The sequence below is a fragment of the Oppia nitens genome, unplaced genomic scaffold (genome assembly GCF_028296485.1).
Source record: "Oppia nitens isolate AA-2021 unplaced genomic scaffold, nextdenovo-longstitch-racon4-pilon3 scaffold17_pilon_pilon_pilon, whole genome shotgun sequence".
NCBI classification, from domain to species: domain Eukaryota; kingdom Metazoa; phylum Arthropoda; class Arachnida; order Sarcoptiformes; family Oppiidae; genus Oppia; species Oppia nitens.
In genome coordinates this window covers 685,839-700,896 of record NW_026533196.1, presented here as the reverse complement: position 1 = coordinate 700,896, position 15,058 = coordinate 685,839, and the positions used below count along the sequence as shown (strand labels likewise).

Genomic DNA, 15,058 nt, shown 5'->3' with positions numbered 1-15,058 from the left:
TACACTCTATACTATACATACCATACCATTGATATAAACCAATTGTGTTTTAGTTAGTTATATAATATTTCTTAAAATTAAAGCCAATTTGAATATGAATGCAATGTCTCAACCATTTATCAAACGATATTTCGGTGACATCTCTAAGAATTATTAAGATTCTTGAGTTGAACTAAATATACATTTATTTTGTAAACAATTTTATTTATTATTATTTATATAATATAATTATGCAAAAAAATGTAGAAAAAACATTAATAAAATTAGTTTTGATTTTTATATTATTATGAAAAATTAGTAAAAATGTTGTTAATAAATTAGAGATCAAACAGTTGGTCACCTAAACGAAAGACATTAGATCAATATACCGATGATTGTTATAACAATTTTTCATTTATTTCATTTGAAATTTTAATAAATAAATTATTAAAAAATGAATTAAATTTAAAAAATACAATTTAACATCTATTTAATGAATTACGAAATGATTAAATATAAATAAGTGAAAAATAAATAAAAGGTTGTAATATTAATACTCTATTATTATTTAATTGTATAGCAAAATGAATTATTAAAATATTTATTATTTGACTGCAAATTTAAAATTTATTATTTGTATACTAGAAAATATATAATCAATTATTTAGATGATAGTCCATATACAGGTGTATTATGTAAACAGCGTATAACTTATTAAAACAAAGTTGATTTAACTATAAATAATAAATGTGAAATTGCTTATGAATTATAAATGCAATAATTTATTAGTAAACTTTCATTTATAATAAAACTTTCTAAGCATTCATAATATTTTCTAAAAATAAAATTTTATATTTATATTAAATGAACTCAATTTAAAAACCACTATCTAAACATTGGTTTATAACTTAAGGTAATTGAAGGTTAATTATTTGACACCAATTGATTGCTGAAATTATTCAATTTATTTGAACCTTAAATATGCTTTCATTGAATTGATATTTACTTAGAATTGTCTAATTAAAGCATTATTAGACATATTATTATACATTAATATGGTATATAATTTATACTAGTATTATATGTATTTATATAATTTTTTACAATTATTTAATATTATATAAATTTATATTATTAGAAATAATGAAATTATAAGTAATAAAAATTGATGTCACAAAATGTAAAGATACTAAAAAAGTGACTATCAATGGGATTGAGATGCGGTCAATGGCTTTCAATCACTAAACATATATTTTTAGGTCACTATTCAAGTGATCTATTTTGAAAAAAGACAGTTAAAACTAGTTTTATTTAGACAATTGAATTTATATTTTCATAATCTTTAATGTGAATCACTTTTCACTTTACTTTAAACATACTATGTTTGGTCAGACGTTAATAAACTTGAAATTTAGTTAAAAAGTTTTTCTGGGAAAAGAGTTTTTTAAAAAAAGTAATGAAAAGTTTTTATTTTCTACCATTTGTTTTATGGGTTTTGTTAGTTAATTGTAAGTATTATATCAATCAATGTCAATAAAATCTTAATTATCTAATAATAATTAATAAATTTGTTAGGTTATGATTATGAAGATTCAAAGAAACCATTGAAAAGACGTAAACGTCAGGTTCCGTGTGAAGTGGGACAGGAATTAGATGAATATGTGGACAGTTTGTTTCGCTTTGGTAGACGACTCATCCGTGTTATGGAACCATTTTCGGTTAGTTTCTAAGTTTTTTTAAAAGATATTTTAGCAAATAATTTAATTATTTGTATTTATTTTATGATCGCAAATGTTAGTTACCTAATGTAACGGTAGAACTGGAAGAATATAATGTTCAGGTGTTTCTTCATAGTGGTGGTGCCAGTCGGGTGTATACATTTGAGCGTAAGAAGCCAGCCTGGGTCCTCTGCCAAAATGATACCATTTCGCTGGGATTAACCATTGGTTTAGAAGAGGCACGAGTTATGTATAAATTTAGAGTTATTCAAGACTGGAAACTTCTTTTCGATGGCGAATTAGAGGCTCAAATCAAACGACCCAAAGTTCAGGTGCAGATCTCGCAGAATAGTCCTCCAGAAAGTGAAGATGAAGATGCAGAAGAAGTACCGGTTCAACAAAGAATCGATAAATTAAAAGTTTGGAGACCGGGACAGATACTGGTCGTCATCAGGGGTTTAGGCAATTTGAGTTCAGCCATTAGTATGATTATCAATAGGATGTTACAAAACACCGATATGTTAGACCCATTCATCCGTATGATTGAAACCGATGGAGTGGTCGCCGCCAATGAACTTCTTAGAAATATTTCAATTCCTATATTTAGTATTATTTAAATATAAGTCATTTATTGTTTTTCATTTTAATGGTTTTTTGCCAATTTTCATCCAAATAAGTAAGTTTTACAAAGTTTGCCAATTTTATAGATTATTTATATTTTATAAATATATTTAATAGTTTTTCACAAATGAAATAATTTGTAAAATTTGTTAAGTTTTGTAATTTTTTAATAGCTTATAGCAAATTAAGTCATGAATAAGTTGTACATAATTTAATGTAACAAAAAACATATAAACGTTAATTACATAATAAATATACAAAACCACAAAAGTTTGAACAATTTGATAGTAATGAATGACAATAATAGTGAAAGTAATTTTAATAAATAATATATTTAATAAATAGGTAAATAGTTTGCTAATTATATAATAAAGTGGTTACTCAACGACCCGCCGGAGGATTATTTTGATTGTTTTGACTGACAGCTGCGGGACTGGCGCCAGGAATGTTAAGGGATGAACTAATGCGACCAATAATATCACTGATTCGCTTCTGGATATCATCGACTCGTTTTCTAATACTATCGATAGCAGTTTGGTCGGCGGCACCTAACGTCTGGGCCCCACCGGGTCGTGTTCCTACCTGAGCTGCTGCCGACTGAATACTTGTTAATTGTGTTTGAATTCTGACGACATTAGATCTGATACGACGGACAGAGTTAAGCATTGGTCTTAACATTGCACTCAAAATATATCGGCGCCTATTTGTCAGTTCAGTTACCGTATCCTAAAAAATTAGATTAAATTATGAAAAATGTCATAAAAATACACTTTTTTATTATAATGCAAACCTGTATTCTTTGCTGAAGAGTGTCGAGTTGTGTGACCAAAGCACCGACACTTTCTCCCTGTTTAGACAGCGCTAACTCAAACTCACTACTGATAGCACTATAGATATGTGGTTCAGATGTGACCGATTCAGTGGTGCCCAAAGTGGTTGAAATTTCGTCGGCATTGTTGGGCACTAATTGCTGAACGTGTGCGTCCAAGTCATACAACAATTTGGTCGCACTATTGATGGTCTCAGAGAAAACTATCGTTGGATCAGTTGACTCTTCAGATCCGATACCGTCTTTGACATTATCGACATTTCCCACATTCTCGACATTTCCTATGTCCTCAACTTTTCCGATGTTAATGTTTTCAACTTTTGCGATTTCATCTACTTTTTTAATAACTTCAACAATATCTTTATTAGCATCTATTGATTGGGAATTTCCTAAAACTTTGAAATATATTGTTTTTGTAAATTTACACAAAATCGACAATTTTTTAATATATTTTCATATAATACCAAAACTAATGGATAGCAAAGCGATGAAGGTTTCCATAAAATACATCTTTAAGTGAAAAAAAAACAATTTAATTATAAGTTAAACAAACTTTTATTTTGACAAAACTTGAGAAATGCGAGAAATACGGTTTGTTTTGGTGTTTATATAGACTTGTGATGCACTCCCTTCACCTTTGGTGTCATGACCTCAACAGTACTCTTAGTTTTAACATTAATTGAAACCATTAAACAGTTATGCAATGACTTTGCTATTGAAAGTAAAAACTTGGAGACAAACTGAACAGGAATAACATGTAGTGATAAGCTATTGACAAGAATTTCAGATAATATTTTCAATGTTTGATATTTTATAGCTGTTTGTTGTTTAATGAAATTCCCATATAATTCGCTATAATTACACTTAATAGACAAACAATATTTAGTTTATAATAATTAATGGAATATTCGATAATATAAAACATTTTATAGTATAGTATAGCGTAACTAATTAATAAAAATATATAAAAATTGATAAATTTACATAATATTCTATATTTAAAAATTAGAAAGTACTTGTCATGAAATTAAATCAGTTTTATTATTATATGATGACAAATGTATCGACAAAACAAATTATGACAAAATTAAATTAAATTATCAAATAAATAATTTAAGTCTTATTTATTAATAAACAACTAAATTGTTATATTTAAATCTAAAGAATAAAATATTTACAAAATTATAACAATTGTTAACATTTTTAGAGTTAGATTAAATTTAACTAATTATCTTAATATCCACTAATTTTTATTTTATTTATCAGCTATGGTAATTAGTAAAAATATTTTTATTAAATTTCAAAAATATATAACTAATTCAAATTATTAAAATTTACAAAATTATGTCCATTTATTATAAATATATTTTTTGCTAATAGTTTACTAAAAAATATTAAATATCATTATTAACTTTAAAGTTATTAAAATTTGTATTTATAATATAAACTAAGATAACAATCTTTCATGTTATCCAATAATAGTGTTTCATATATGAAGTATTATTTATTTGCTTTATTCTAATGTTGTTTTACAATTTTTTTTAAATCAGTTCAATTTCATGACAAGTTCTTTGAAATTTATATACAAAGTAATTGAATTTATAATAAAAACTAAAACAAAATGACAAGAAATAGCCATTTGGTGACAAATTTTTATTCAAATTCATTAATATAATGACCGATAAGCCATGGGTTGAATAGTTGTGAATCCGGTTTCAAATAAGACTGTTTTGACAATATTTCGGACAGAATTCTAATTTGTTATTTGATATCACAATAAAGTTTGTTAACCTTATGCGACAAATTGTAATACTGTTTGTAAATCAAAAAAAAAAAAAAAAAAAAAAAATCTTTTAAAAACTCATTCATTGAGAAGTCATCTCTGGATATAACTCTATCGCAACTTTAAATATTAATATCAATCAAGTTTAGCATTTGATCCATACATTAGAGGACAGTAACATTAAGTTATTACGGTTTGGCGTCAATTATATATAACTTACCTGAGATTACGCGCCAAACATTTTTTAACAATCATTTTGCAAATCAATAGTAAATGTAATTTCGTTGCTTCTGGTGATTAAAGTGTCAATAGTATCGCACATATCATTAAAAAATATGACATTTTAAAGGCTTAAACTATGCAAACTATTTTGGAAATTATCCCATTCAGTAAAACATTGCAATATTGTGGGGTCAATAACATACAATAACAATCTTTCTAATAATTGCTGTCATTTAAAGTTATTGAAATAACCGATTAATTTAAATCAAAAATCAAACCAATTTTTAGACTTTATTATGGAATGAATGTTCGGACAAATGAACAAAAAAGATAATAATGTTTCAAATATTTAAAGTTAATTAATTTGAATTAATAATTAGAAATAATGAAATACATAACTTATATATATATATAATCAAGAGTACGATTGGAGGGGTTGGGGGTGGCGTACACTCAATGATTGTAGTAATTGTCTGATACAATGTTGAGTCCTGACTAGCGTTTAGTTCAACATATCATATACCGTAAAAAATATAAGAGTACTGTACGTCTATTTATGAGGAAATGGCTATCGGCTCAGCGCTACGTTTCTTAAATTAATTTGTCGTAAACAATGTTATCAAACAAACATTTTTTGGTACTTTTTTGTTGACCTAACGTCCAAACATAAGAATTATACATATAATCAAATCATAAGATTCTAATTAATCAAAAACAAGACATCATTTCAAAGAAACATAAATATAACATTATATTCAATATGCGGTCAAATATTGACTTTTATATTATAAGATGTGATTCAATTAAAATAACTAAATCAAGAGCTCATTCTAACGAACTCTTCCTCATCAGTGCCATCGATCCGAACTCGTTTTGCTTGTACTCCAGTGGAGTCGGCGTCTGTATTATCTTCGACATGACTTTCAACCATATCGGCGGTCCTTTTCACCTGAGTTGTAGTTGTTGTAGTAGTCGTTACATTGTACGCATTGGTTGCTTCGGCCCCATAAACACGGGATATGACAGAATTGCCATTTCCTGTTGAGTTAGACAGTGGTGGCGCCTGTACTATGACAGTAGGTTGAGATGCTGTTTGTTGAAGTATTATTGTGTTGTTGTCCAATGCTATCGCACGAGGAGCTGATGTTCGTCCGAAACTTAATTCTTCTAAAATATACAGACAATAAAATATTACTTATTTATTAATCAATTATTTTTCTAATCAATTACCGGATTCTTTGTCACTACAGTTAACACCATTTGTAGACAAAGATAGAGGAGATGTATGAGTGACCAAAAGTTTGGGTGATTTGTTTGAAAATTGATTGGATGTCGAACCTGTAAACAAAGTGATATCAGATGTGTTGATAATTCCTATTAATAAATGTATGTTAAAAGACATGCCATAAATATAAGAAACCAATGAATACAATACCTGGTGAACCGGGGGCTGATTTACTGGTGAATTTGTATTCTAAAGTGGTTGGCACTGTTAAATAAGATGATGGCGGACCCATTGATGATATTATTTCACTTTCTAGTTGTTCTTGAGGTACTGGACTTGACTCTCGTGATAAGTCTTCGGGTGAGGCCAAACCACTGGCCATACCGCTGTGATTAGGAGATGCCGGCGCCGAGCGAGACGCAGATCCTCCCAATTGATTTCGAAAACAAGACATAGGTCTTTGCCGCCGCCTTTTAAATGCCTGTTCAATAAGTTTAGGCTCTGATTGAGCGTCTATTCTCCAAAAAGATCCCTTTCCCGGTTCCTCCTGTGACCGGGGTACTTTCACAAAATAACGATTCAGTGATAAATTGTGTCGAATTGAATTCTAGCAAATATTACAATATTATTCTTATAAATTTTCTAAATCTTAAAATTCATATCAAACATACCTGCCATCCCTTATCTGCTGTTCTATAATATGGATAATGTTTAGTAATATATGAATAAATTCCGCTAAGAGTGAGTTGTTTATCTGATGCACTGGCAATAGATTGGACAATAAGTTGAGCATAAGAATATGGAGGTTTCGAGTCGTCCACTTCTCCAGGACTGTTGGCATTTGAATCGTGTCCTCCAGATTGAGGAACCAAATAATAATCGCTACTATTATTTGCTGAATTGGACACAGATATTGGAGCACTAGTTGAGCCAATACTTGTTACTATTGATTTACCGGTGGTTTCGTTGTGCGCAACCATCCTGTGCTCGTCAGTAGCGACAGCTGCTGCGGCGTACGCCACCATCATTTGCAGGTCACTTGATGTGTTCCGATGCCGCGAACCACCTCTAGGACTGGCGGGGCATGAATTGGCGGCACTGTTAGGTATCCACCAAATTATTAATGACTCTTTTATTACAGTTTATTTTATTTATACCTTATTGTTCCGGCCGGTGATGGAATAGGACTCGCAAAGTCAGGATCTGTTGAATCAGGAATGTTAACCTTCAGCGGTGCCATCGATTGATTTCTTATCGATTCCCGATTACCACTCGACGAATGAGAACTATTCGTGTCATCGACCAGTGATTGGAAGACTAATTTGATGTTTGTTGACGGGAACCGTAATACACAACTGTCCAATAAATACAAAAAAACAGATTCATTATTATTATGAATATTATAATACATTAATCAAAAATAAAAATCTCGTCATAACATTAAGCGCTGAAAATATACTACTAATTGCTTACTTTAGCTTTTCCTCAATATATTTATGTATTTGAAAAACAGCCAAAAAAACTATTTAATATTTTATTTTTTTTGTGTCTGACATTGACTAAAATATTTACACATTTCAAACAATCAAAACAAATATATCATATCATATAAACAATATATTAAATTAATTAGTTAAACTCGTTGTACTATAAAATTAAATTTAGTTATTAACTGCTATTAATGGTAAATTCAAATTTGTGTTATTAGCCTATTAATCAATGATTAACATTTGAAAAGTTATTTATGGTCACATTGAAAATATAATTTGTATATTTATAATTATTTAAAACCAAACATGTTTTGACTATTTTTTAAACAATAATTTTAGCTATTAATTAATTTGTCTGAAATAAGGCCTAAATAAATTAAACATTAAAAACTTTATATTATTATTATTTTACTAATATTTGATAAAATGCAAGCTTTGTTTTGATAAAAAATAGTACTTTTTTAGTTTATAAATATTAGTCGACAATAAATGCAAATATTGATTAAATTAAGTATAAAATGTTATAATATTGATAATAATAATATTATTACAACAACAATGTCATCACAACTTGTTTATCAATGATATGTTTGACTATAGTTTAGGAAATGGTTGAAAATAAATGCATGAATGAAAGCATTTCTATAATAATATGCTTATAATAATACATTTGTGTGTTTTTGTTAAAACAAGTATTGAATGTATAGTCTGAATGGCAAAACATGAGATCCCGCTTTCAAGTCATACCAGACGTCATACAAGAAATAATAAAAAAAATACAGAAAAACTTTGTAAACAAATCTAATCATCAAAACAGTAAACTTGACTTAAATTGCATTTCATTTCATTACTATTATTATTATTATAAATGTAAATAATGTTCAAAATTCATTACAACTCACTTTCATAAATATTAATCGACTAAATGTATAGTTATTTATAATTAATAAAATAAAATTGCAAATGTGTTTCATATTTTGATTAAATGTCAAATCAAATGTACAAACAATGTATTAATTATAAACATTAATAGCTATTGAATTAAAATTAATGAATATTATCTAACAATATATTAAATATAGAAATTCTGTTTATTCAATGAAAATGTATAGAAAATATAGAAATATATAGCAATAGTTGGACCAAACGGTTGCCAACAACCAGGCGAGAGAAGAGCTAAGTTAAGATACGGGGGGAGAGGGAAGACAGGGATGGCATACAAAAAAGGTTAGCTAAGGTATGGCAAAGGGTTTCTCCTGTTATGAAAAATTTGTTTACACAGAAGCCGTTCAGTGGTTTAAAGTCATTTAGTTTTATATTTATAAACAACTTCTTAGAAAATAAATACAATTTCAAGCCATAGCACTCAGGTATGCACAGTGTTGTTGTTGTTGTCGTCTATATAGTAGTATTGACTACACTGTATGTGCCAGTGCTAGAAGTGGTATAACTGGAGAAACACATAACCACTTCATAATGAGGTCACGATATGATCGGGTTTTCAATGAAAACAACATCTTATGAAAGCACACATTGAAGGCTAACTACAATAATATCACAGAATTGCTTGGTTTGGTCCTTATTGTCATCTAAGACAATGATTACCATTTATTATAGACATCGATGGCATGATATGACAATAATGACAACAAATTGTCAATAAATTAATGCATTCAATAAATATAAAACAAATAAAGACATTTCATAAACAATTAGTTTGAAAACAAACAACACTTTCACTAAATAACGGGCAAAACATGTCTTATTATGACCGATGCGGTCGTGTTTGTGAGTCAGGTATGACTTACGTCTTTGGCAACTGAAGATGTGGAGCGCCTTTCCGTTGAAAGACTCCGTCAACGAAGACACCATTCTTGCCGTTACAGATCATATAGAAGTTATGGTTATCGTAATGGATCTCAATATGTCTTCGTGAAATGAATGACGAGTGTCCCATATTGACATCCACTTCACCTCTGGAGCTGTTCCTACCGATGACAATACGGTTTTGTCTAATCATAAACTCAAACTCTCGGGTCTCGAGTCGGGCAATGGGTGCCGACTCGTTATTGGGCGCCCATTGGATCGATGAAGGACTGGCCGGCGCCGACTTGAGCGCCAATAGAGCCCAGGCGTCACTATCGGTGGCACCTCTCGTACTAGACATATGTGTTGTGACAATCAAACAATCAATTGGTCACCGATTTGGTGGTCAGCGATGTGTTTGTTATGAGTTTGTTATTTGTAAACAAAACACGAGAAACACACACAAAATGGCTGTACTTTTATGTATGCATTCAATGCTATCACTAATACACACAACACTATTGCTATAAATGCTATCCAATGCTTGCTCTCACTCTAGCACTACATCTACACTATAGTACACAACAGTGTGTTATGTTTTGCTATCAAATACAGTGTATATTCATAACAATACTGTAAATGTATTGCAAATTGCAATGCTTTCATATGTTATACAGTGAAGCCCACACTTATTATTGTTATTGTTGTTGTCATACAAGCACTGCACCAACACATGGGGCCATCCATTGATTAACACATACCATACATATGACATACACCCCTTCAAAACATTATATGGCATAACCTATTCATACACTACACCTATATATTACCCATCATTAAAGTATTAATAACAGAGTATTGCAAATAACAACAAATTAAATAAAAATATACTTGTATTTCATATCCAATACAATCGCATAATATATTACTAATTTCTAATCAATTTTAACTCAATTCAAATGTTAAATACTATGAAATACTATTAGAAACAATACATTTTAAATATAATATTTGATTATTAATAAATACCGATAATTAGAAATGCTTTTTTTAGATAAAAATTGTAGTAATCTGTAGTATTGGACACCAAATATAAGCAAACAATAATTACTGTACAATATATTGGATGACAAACAGTGTATCTCTTTATTAATTAATATTTTAAAGATCTTAAGCATCGATATAATTGTTTTGATTGATATTTAATTGAGAATCACTGATACATACATACAATGTAAAACATTTAAAGTATTCAAAATTTAAAATCTTAGTTATGTTGGAATGCCATCAATGAGTTGATAGACTGATCACTGTTTCCAATGAATGACATCTGAGATGAGGTTAAGTTCTGCATAACTGGTGGTCTGTTAGATGCCATTGGAGTTGTCATCACATTATTTGATTTAATTATTGGTCTCAATGGTGTTGGATTAGCTGTTGGTTTTGCAGTTAAATAATCGTTAAGAGGTTTAGTTGGACTAGACGTTGCATCGGTACTATTTTTCTCTGAGTGTAACTTACGAAGCACTGATGTCGGCAAAAAAGTTGCCATCGATGGTGACTTGATTGATGTGTTGCCACTATTAGGAGTATTGTTGTCCATCATTTGAAAAGCTTGTAATGTTTGAGCTTTCAGTGTTGGAGACATTTCCCGTAGTTTTCGCTCTAATAATGTTTTCTCTAACATATAGTTAGTATTGTTAATCACCTCTTGATTTGAAGGAATCACATTTGGTGGTCGACTTTGTCTCTGTCTATTCAATTGGTTCGCCATATTCTGTAAGTTCAACAAATTCAACGCTTGTTGGTGATGCTGTTGCTGCTGCTGATGTTGAATCTGTTGTTGTTGCTGATGATGCTGTTGGTGCATCTGATGTTGTTGTTGTTGCTGCTGCTGTTGGAGTTTAATTTGTTGTTGAAGTAGAAGTTGTTGTTGTTGTTGCTCTGATCTCATCATTTGCTGTGGAGGCATAACAAATACATTACCATTTCTTTGAGCTATCAATTGTTGTATTGGTGTGGAAGCATTAGATTGGTTTGAAAACTTCGACTTGTATTCCTCTTCTTTCATTAGGTCCAAAATGGTGGGAGAATTGCCGGTAATTGTTTGCTGTGTTTTAGGAATAACAATATTTTGATTATTGATGTGATAGATCTTAGTTTCATTGTTAATATGATTATCCATTCTTTCGGATGACTTTAATTGACTCTTTTTGTTCAGTTCTTGCATTATCTTTTCAAACGATTGCCTGTCATTAGTACTTTCTCTTACATGCATTGCTTTCATATTACTTTCAATATCGGCCACATTAACAAATCTTCGGGGATCAACCTTATGTGAAGTACCGATATTGGTATCATTTGATATATGATTTGGATTCTTAAGCATATTTAATAATTGTCTTTCATTTGCCATAGAAGTATACATATTGTGTTTAAGATCTGGATGTGCATTGGTTGACAATCTATTTTCGGACTCTAATTGATTAGAAGCGGATCTATCCGTTGACTTTTGTACTGTCTTTTTGTTTAATTCTTGTATTATCTTTTCAAATGCTTGTCTGTCATTATTAACTTCTTTGGCATTATTTTGCTTAAAATTTGCTTCAATTTCAGATACATTGACAGCTTTGCATAGATCCAACTTATTAGCCGACATCGTGTCCATTGACATATGAGTCATATTGTTAGCCGTAAGTAAATTCAATAAATTATGACTTCCATTATATACAGGAGTAAAGGCAGTCTGTGCTTCATTTGTATTTGCCGTCACTGGAAGACCACTATTGGTCACAGTTTTCTCTCTCGAGTCTCGAAACATATTTTGTTGAAAATTATCACAATTTTGAGCCGTCGTTTGGTTGTTTTCATTAGTTTTAAACCAGCGGTTAAATCGACTTTTTTCTGTGCGCTCACCATCAGAGTCAGTGTTGGATGAGATTCTGTTAATTGATGACATTATGTCTTTTTCATCAATTATACCATTTGTAAGCCAATCGCTATTCTTAAACAATGCATTTACATCAAAATCATCTATATTTGTGTTATTCTCTTTGTTTACTGATTTATCATTTATAATAATCTCTTGTGATTTCACTTCTTTAGGTTCTCTTGGTTTGACTTCATTTGGTTCTACAACTTGTTTAGTGTTTTTGTTGTCGGCTCTGTCATCATCTTTGAAACCTTGAAGTTCAATCTTGTCATTGATGTCAATCGACTCAGTGAACCAATCCGGTACTTCTTCCTCCTCGTGCTTATGTCGAGTATTTCTATAGTAATTATCCGATGAATTATAACTTCTCTGATACTTTCGGTCCCTATTTCTGTCATTTCTATCATTTCTATCATCCATATCGAATCGATTGTCTGAATAATCTCGTCTATCTCTTTGAACATTTCGGTGATCATATCTTTCGCGATCCCTATTACTACTATCTCTTTCGCGGTCTCTATCCCTATCATAACTCCTATCCATCCAATCAGATCCTTTATTTACGATTCTTCCGCTTCCAATACGTCTTTGTCGCGGTTGAACATCATTTTCATCTGATTTGTTTCTCTCATTATAATTCTCTCGATTTCTATCTCTTGGAACATCACCACAACCTTTATTACTGGCGGTAGTTGTTGTCGACACGTGACAGCCCGTACCGAAACTTCCTCTCTGTGGACTCAATATAATACTGTTGTCTTCATCAATCAACTTATCTTTTAAATTATTTGACTTTTTCGCCAAACTCTCATTTGCATCGCGTTTACTGTCTCTATGTTTCAAAGATGTAATTACAACCGGAGACTTACTGGACATCCATTTCTCAGGATTCCAGAGATTAGATTCAGAACTAAAAATTTAGTTAAAAATATTTTAGTTTTCAATGTTAGACATATATCGATGAAGACTTACTCAACGAATTCACTGCTCAAACAATTGGGTCGAATCCGAGACAATGGATTTGTCTTTAAGATATTATATAATTGTTCCTATATTTACAATACACTCAATAAATAAGTAATTAATATATTGAATAAATACCTTTGAATACTGATATCTTTCTTTACGACTCGATATGACCGGTGATGTGTTGTCAACGATGATGTGGTCATTGTCTTCATTACTCTTATCACTTACATCTTCGTTCAACTCTTGTCTATTATTCAGCCAATTGTCTTCATTTTCTTGTTGACCCCATTTGGCACCTATTAGTGACAATCATTTATCAATCATCTGTTGTATCAATATATATGATAATACAATATAAACCATTGTTAGTGTGATTATCTTCACGGCTTTTGTGAGGCACTTCTTGGACATTGTCTTCAAAATAATCAATTGAAGCCATTGTCTTATATTTTTTATATTAAATATAATTACAAAAAAAGTCTCTTATCTTATATACAATTAGTAACTATAATACAAATAAGTAATGAAATGAATGAATGAAAACAATGAAAGAGTGGATTCACTGAAAGAGTGGATTCACTGAAAAGTGGATTCACTGAAAATGACTAAAAAGTGTTCAAATGATTGACTTGTCGTCAGATTTGCGACAATAAAGCGATTTAATTGTTGTCAACAAATGTTATCATCAAATACTATGTCTTCAATATATACATCAAATGATGGCAAATGTTAATTGTGTGACCAATTGGTGTTAAATCAATAGTTAATTAATATATTGTTTCATCAAATTATTGGTTCATTTAGTTTGCAAAACAAATTTGAGTCAAATATTCAAACAAAATGTCAGCACTTATTATATGCGATGAAGTAATACATTCAATGCAATCAATGTATTCAATAGTACTGTATATAAGTTGAAAGCATACGAACCAATCGTATGGCAAAAGCGCTCAACACTTACAACACTAACAGTCACTTGAGTTATATGTTATTGCAATCAAACTGTTCGGTCACTGAATCACTAACTTATGAAAAATATATTTCAATATATAGTTAGTAAATGACCGAAAAAATAATACATTATATTATATTATATTAAAACTATATATTTGTCTAATTTATACTAATTATGCTAATAATACATATTAATTATTAGTCAAACATTTATCATTATATTATTATTATTATTATTATTATCGACTCAACAATATATTATCGTTTAGCAATTTGTCAGCATTTTTATCATTACATGTATTATAAGTTATTTAATTAATTTCGACATAATATTTGTTAAAATACAAGTTTTAAAAAACATTTATAAGTTTAATTAAAATATAACATTTAGTTTTATTCATATTATTTGAATTATACTTGAAGTAACTTATTTAACATTTAATGATTTTTAATAATATAGGAAATATCGTAATAAATATTAGTATCAAATGTAAGCTTTAAAATAGCAATAATTGATTCAATAGTTA

At 29.7% G+C, this 15,058-nt stretch overlaps 4 protein-coding genes across 8 annotated transcripts; 1 reads left to right on the top strand and 3 right to left on the bottom strand.

Moving 5' to 3' along the window:
• The first annotated feature begins 1,435 nt into the window (after window positions 1–1,435).
• LOC128965495 (uncharacterized) lies at window positions 1,436–2,314 on the top strand. The gene is made up of 4 exons (XM_054312202.1): window positions 1,436–1,487; window positions 1,555–1,697; window positions 1,778–2,048; window positions 2,085–2,314. The coding sequence occupies exons 1-4, from the start codon at window positions 1,436–1,438 to the stop codon at window positions 2,312–2,314; spliced, it is 696 nt and encodes a 231-aa protein (XP_054168177.1).
• Window positions 2,315–2,699: 385 nt separating this feature from the next.
• On the bottom strand, window positions 2,700–3,657 carry LOC128965494 (uncharacterized). The gene is made up of 3 exons (XM_054312201.1): window positions 3,612–3,657; window positions 3,109–3,542; window positions 2,700–3,044 (listed from the first exon to the last, which is right to left on the bottom strand). The coding sequence occupies exons 1-3, from the start codon at window positions 3,655–3,657 to the stop codon at window positions 2,700–2,702; spliced, it is 825 nt and encodes a 274-aa protein (XP_054168176.1).
• Window positions 3,658–5,577: 1,920 nt separating this feature from the next.
• Window positions 5,578–10,268, bottom strand: LOC128965622 (forkhead box protein K1-like). 4 transcript variants are annotated; one of them, XM_054312357.1, is made up of 7 exons: window positions 9,676–10,268; window positions 7,535–7,732; window positions 7,333–7,475; window positions 7,049–7,272; window positions 6,588–6,984; window positions 6,383–6,526; window positions 5,578–6,319 (listed from the first exon to the last, which is right to left on the bottom strand). In XM_054312357.1, exons 1-7 carry the CDS (start codon window positions 10,032–10,034, stop codon window positions 5,970–5,972), a joined length of 1,815 nt encoding a protein of 604 aa, XP_054168332.1. In that variant the 5' UTR covers window positions 10,035–10,268; the 3' UTR covers window positions 5,578–5,969. The 4 variants fall into 4 exon arrangements, with proteins under 4 accessions (XP_054168332.1, XP_054168331.1, XP_054168330.1 ...); XM_054312356.1 differs by having other exon boundaries at window positions 6,383–6,490; window positions 7,049–7,475; XM_054312355.1 differs by having other exon boundaries at window positions 7,049–7,451.
• A 537-nt stretch (window positions 10,269–10,805) lies between these two features.
• On the bottom strand, window positions 10,806–14,599 carry LOC128965640 (myb-like protein P). Of its 2 annotated transcripts, XM_054312379.1 has the most exons (5): window positions 13,938–14,599; window positions 13,710–13,873; window positions 13,581–13,657; window positions 11,198–13,518; window positions 10,806–11,110 (listed from the first exon to the last, which is right to left on the bottom strand). In XM_054312379.1, exons 1-5 carry the CDS (start codon window positions 14,014–14,016, stop codon window positions 10,944–10,946), a joined length of 2,808 nt encoding a protein of 935 aa, XP_054168354.1. In that variant the 5' UTR covers window positions 14,017–14,599; the 3' UTR covers window positions 10,806–10,943. The 2 variants fall into 2 exon arrangements, with proteins under 2 accessions (XP_054168354.1, XP_054168353.1); XM_054312378.1 differs by having other exon boundaries at window positions 10,806–13,518.
• Window positions 14,600–15,058: the final 459 nt, after the last annotated feature.

Coding starts and splice junctions, on each gene's coding strand:
- LOC128965622 (XM_054312354.1), bottom strand. CDS start 10,034: ATGTCTAGTACGAGAGGTGCCACCGATAGTGACGCCTGGGCTCTATTG. Junction 7,733..9,675: donor CATCTTCAGTTGCCAAAGAC/GTAAGTCATACC, acceptor TTTATTGGACAG/TTGTGTATTACGGTTCCCGT. Junction 6,320..6,382: donor CTGTAGTGACAAAGAATCCG/GTAATTGATTAG, acceptor TGTATATTTTAG/AAGAATTAAGTTTCGGACGA.
- LOC128965495 (XM_054312202.1), top strand. CDS start 1,436: ATGAAAAGTTTTTATTTTCTACCATTTGTTTTATGGGTTTTGTTAGTT. Junction 1,698..1,777: donor GTGTTATGGAACCATTTTCG/GTTAGTTTCTAA, acceptor CGCAAATGTTAG/TTACCTAATGTAACGGTAGA. Junction 2,049..2,084: donor GGTGCAGATCTCGCAGAATA/GTCCTCCAGAAA, acceptor ATGCAGAAGAAG/TACCGGTTCAACAAAGAATC.
- LOC128965640 (XM_054312378.1), bottom strand. CDS start 14,016: ATGGCTTCAATTGATTATTTTGAAGACAATGTCCAAGAAGTGCCTCAC. Junction 13,874..13,937: donor AGATAATCACACTAACAATG/GTTTATATTGTA, acceptor TGTCACTAATAG/GTGCCAAATGGGGTCAACAA. Junction 13,519..13,580: donor TTGAGCAGTGAATTCGTTGA/GTAAGTCTTCAT, acceptor CTAAATTTTTAG/TTCTGAATCTAATCTCTGGA.
- LOC128965494 (XM_054312201.1), bottom strand. CDS start 3,657: ATGTATTTTATGGAAACCTTCATCGCTTTGCTATCCATTAGTTTTG. Junction 3,543..3,611: donor TTTGCTATCCATTAGTTTTG/GTATTATATGAA, acceptor TATATTTCAAAG/TTTTAGGAAATTCCCAATCA. Junction 3,045..3,108: donor CTCTTCAGCAAAGAATACAG/GTTTGCATTATA, acceptor CTAATTTTTTAG/GATACGGTAACTGAACTGAC.